The sequence below is a fragment of the Myotis brandtii genome, unplaced genomic scaffold, assembly GCF_000412655.1.
Source record: "Myotis brandtii unplaced genomic scaffold, ASM41265v1 scaffold463, whole genome shotgun sequence".
Taxonomy (NCBI): Eukaryota; Metazoa; Chordata; class Mammalia; order Chiroptera; family Vespertilionidae; genus Myotis; species Myotis brandtii.
In genome coordinates this window covers 2,812,867-2,816,907 of record NW_005367694.1, presented here as the reverse complement: position 1 = coordinate 2,816,907, position 4,041 = coordinate 2,812,867, and the positions used below count along the sequence as shown (strand labels likewise).

General features: G+C 62.0%; 1 protein-coding gene across 4 annotated transcripts in view; it reads left to right on the top strand.

Annotated features, from left to right (window-relative positions):
- The window catches only part of ARVCF (armadillo repeat gene deleted in velocardiofacial syndrome), a 40,407-nt gene that overhangs the window by 28,746 nt on the left and 7,620 nt on the right, over window positions 1–4,041 (top strand). For all 4 annotated transcript variants that reach the window (XM_014547137.1, XM_014547135.1, XM_014547136.1 and 1 more), the window contains 5 exons: window positions 1–216; window positions 1,221–1,720; window positions 2,277–2,460; window positions 3,309–3,426; window positions 3,812–3,983. In XM_014547137.1, coding sequence (XP_014402623.1) covers window positions 1–216; window positions 1,221–1,720; window positions 2,277–2,460; window positions 3,309–3,426; window positions 3,812–3,983 — 1,190 coding nt within the window. The remainder of the gene's footprint in view (window positions 217–1,220; window positions 1,721–2,276; window positions 2,461–3,308; window positions 3,427–3,811; window positions 3,984–4,041) is intronic.

Here is a 4,041-nt window from a genome sequence, read left to right as displayed (position 1 = left end):
CACGCTGCCTGGCCGCCGTGAAGCCTTCACCGAGGGCCCAGAGCCTGTGCCGCCGGCCGGTCGCTCCCAGCCCGAGCGCTTCCAGGCAGAGCCATATGGCTTGGAAGACGACACACGCAGCCTGGCTGCCGATGACGGGGGTGGCCCGGAGCTGGAGGCTGACTATGGCACCGCCACGAGGAGGCGGCCTGATTGTGGGCGGGGCCTTCGCACTAGGTGAGCACCCTGTGCCCTGCCACCACAAACAGGGAGTCTGCCTTCCACTCGCCCACCAGAGAGTACCCCACAGGTAGTCTAGCTGCCCGGGCTAAATGAGTTCATCACGCACACGTCAGTTTGAATTGGCCTCCATTCTTCTCAAGGACAGCAGCAAGGATAGGCTCTGGGATGGTGGAAGTTGCACTGGGTGCCCTCCCTGCCAGTCTGGGCATGAAAGAAGCTGGTCATAGTGCCCCTGCTCTAGGCAGGTGACCCTGAAGACAGGAACCCAAGAGGCTCAGGGTGTTTCTCTAAGCTTGAAGTCTCAGTCTCTCCCCAGGCCTCATGCACAGATGCAACTGGAACCCTAGAGCCCCACCTCCCCCCAGACCTTCTCAGCGTAACCTCTGGATCTGTTCCCTCTGCCCTCAGTTTCTCTATCTGTAGAATGGGAACATGACCACAACCTGGGTCAGGAGTATGTTGCATGACCATGGGCAAGACACCTGGCTCCTCCTAACCTTAGTCCCTCTCCTGGGAAGTGGGTTTGATGGTAAAAACCCACAAGGACATCTGTGCCCTGGGGGACTGGTAGTCTGTATGCCCACCAGGATGGCCATATACAAAGAAGATCACCTCCCCCCACATCCTGGCACCAGATAGAGACGGGCCTCATGGGAAGGTGGGACTTCCCAGGCATGGGCAGATATTTCCTAGAACGGCATTTAACTCAGAATCAGGGGACACTGCCCGGTGATGGGAGTGAGTGAGCCCTATCTGGGAGGGATGCAGCCCTGATGACCATTGGCTGGGGTTGGTTCTGTCATTGGTTCTGAGTCAGTTCTTGCTGGGCTGGGATGTGACGCTCAACACCCATGCGGTGGTTGGGGCCAAGTACCAACACTCCAGGCCCAGTCCCACCCTCAGTGGGTTCACGTTTCCCTGGAGGTCTGTTGGGGCAGCTCAGGGGTAGGGCGGGCAGCCGCTGAGAACGTGTTCGCGTGCCCTGTTCGTTTGCACAGGGCCTATGAAGACGTGGCCGATGACGGCGGTGAGCTGATGGAGGAGAGGCCCCCATTCCCGGCCACAGCAGCACCCCTGGCCCAGCCAGAACGGGGCAGCCTGGGCAGCCTGGACCGGATGGTGCGGCGCTCGCCCTCTGTCGACAGCGCCCGTAAAGAGCCACGCTGGCGGGACCCTGAGCTGCCCGAGGTACTGGCCATGCTGCGGCACCCCGTGGACCCCGTGAAGGCCAACGCAGCTGCCTACCTGCAGCACCTGTGCTTTGAGAACGAGGGTGTCAAGCGGCGTGTGAGGCAGCTGCGGGGGCTGCCCCTGCTCGTGGCTCTGCTGGACCACCCAAGGGCAGAGGTGCGGCGCCGGGCCTGTGGGGCACTGCGCAACCTCTCCTATGGCCGAGACACTGACAACAAGGCCGCTATCCGGGACTGTGGCGGCGTGCCCGCCCTGGTGCGCCTGCTGCGGGCCGCCCGGGACAATGAGGTCCGAGAGCTCGTCACAGGTGAGTGGCACCTGGCCGGCCCTGCATCCCCTGGGAAGAGACGAGAGTGAGGCTTGGCCCGGGAAAGCACCCCATTTAGTCAGGAGTCCCAACTGCTGGGGGCAGGTGTCAGGCTTAGATGCCATGAAAGGTCCCCAATCTTTACCTCTGACTTTGCTGCCACTGGTGGGGCTGGCACTGGGCCCCTCTCCACCCGGTCCTACTCCCAATGGCAGGGTCACATGACCACCTTTCATTGTGGCCCCAGTCGTAGGCCTACCCACCCGTGTGTCTGGGAAGGGGTGGGGAAGAGAAGGCACCTGCTGTCTCCAGCCCCAGGCTCCTTGCTCTTGTCCCAGCCCCTTGGGCCCTCACCCCCTCCTCAGTGGGAGCCAGTGGTAGGTGCCATATGCCCCAGCCAGGAGGAGCATCCAGAGCCTGGAACAGCTTTTGTCACTTCCTACCTTCTGGCCTGAGCTGGGGCATGATGGATGGTGCGGCAGGTCCTGAGCAGTCGCATGGGAGGCAGGGAGGCAGTGCCCATGGTCAGCACTGGCTGGTCAATGGTGCCCCACAGGCACACTCTGGAACCTGTCATCCTACGAGCCCCTGAAGATGGTCATCATTGACCATGGCCTACAGACACTGACCCACGAGGTCATTGTGCCCCATTCGGGCTGGGAGCGAGAGCCCAATGAGGACTCCAAGCCACGGGATGCCGAGTGGACGACTGTCTTCAAGAACACATCAGGCTGCTTGAGGTGGGGGTGGGGCCGGGCTCAGGCACCCCCTGAGCAGCCGCCCTGGGCTGTTCCTGGTCAAGGAGGCAGGAGCCGGGCACCAGAACCTGCATGCAAACAGCTATCCTGGGAGAGCCATGTCCTCCTGTCCCAGATAACCTGGAAGACAACTAGCTGCCCGAGTCTTAGGGATCAGCCCTGTCACAGTTCCTGTCCCAGTCCTGAGAATGGGGCCTCATGGGCTTATACTTATGCCCAAGGGCCGCCTCTAGACAAAGTCTGCCACCCTGTTGTGCGGTACCCCATGGCCCTATTCATCCCCAGCTTCGACCCACTCTTCCATCATCATGACACCCAGGGAATGGGGAGCCAGGACCCTCCTCTTCAGTCTGCCTCGGAGGCCTCATCCCACCTCCTGTGACCTCTCCCCCACAACAGGAGGGCCTGCAGAGACCCACAGGCAGTCCAGTGTCCCCACAGTCCTGACTGTTTATCAAGATATGGCCCCATCCTATAGGATCCCGACCTTAGGAATAGTAGAGCTGCCATTGGGGCAGGGGGAAGCCAGAATGGTCTGTGCACAGATTCAGGCTTCTGGACCCACCTCTGTCCCTTTCCAATTCAACTGGGAGTCAGGAAAGCCTCTCCCCCCACCCCCGCCCTGGAGAAGCCAGGTTAGGGCTCCCTCCCCCGAAGGAAGGCCAGCCTCACCCCCTTCACTGCTGCAGGCTGGTGTCAGCTGCCGATCACCTCAACAGGGCAGTGTTAGTGTCCATTTGGTAGATGGAAACAAGCCCCCAAGGCCAGGTGGGGGCCCGGGGAGTCCCGGTGGGAGCCAGGGGTCACCGAGCTTGCTCTTGGCTACCCAGGAACGTGAGCTCAGATGGCGCAGAGGCCCGGCGGCGACTTCGGGAATGTGAAGGGCTGGTGGACGCGCTCCTGCATGCCCTTCAGTCAGCCGTGGGCAGGAAGGACACAGACAACAAGGTGGGCGGGGTGAGACACGGTGGTCCCAGCAGGTCCCAGTCAGGGGCAGACTCAGCCTCCCACAAAGGGTCAGGGAGATGGACCAGAAACAGGGCCCAGGGTGCTTGAAGCATATGGGCAGCACAGAGGGAACAGGCCCGCACGTCTGGGGCAGCATGGGCCACCCTGTAGTGACCATATTGTGCAGTGGGCCTGCCCCAAAGCCCAGATGGGGTCCTACAGGAAGTAGGTGCTCTACCCTTTTCCTCTCTTGGCCCCTGCCTGAGGGTTCTTGCCCGTGTGGCCCCCTGCCTCAGGCCTCCATGGCTACACCCTCGGCCCTCTCAGAGGCTTAGCATCCCCCGTGCCCACCCGGCCGTGCCCCACCAGCTCTCTTCTCCCACAGTCGGTGGAGAACTGCGTATGCATCATGCGGAACCTGTCGTACCACGTGCACAAGGAGGTGCCCGGGGCCGACAGGTACCAGGAGGCCGAACCTGGGCCCCTGGGCAGTACTGTGGGCTCCCAGCACCGGAGGCGGGATGATGCTGGCTGCTTTGGTGGCAAGAAGACCAAAGGTGTGTGGATGGGACGGGGTGGGGTACCACTTTAGAACCTCTTCCCTCCGCCACCCGC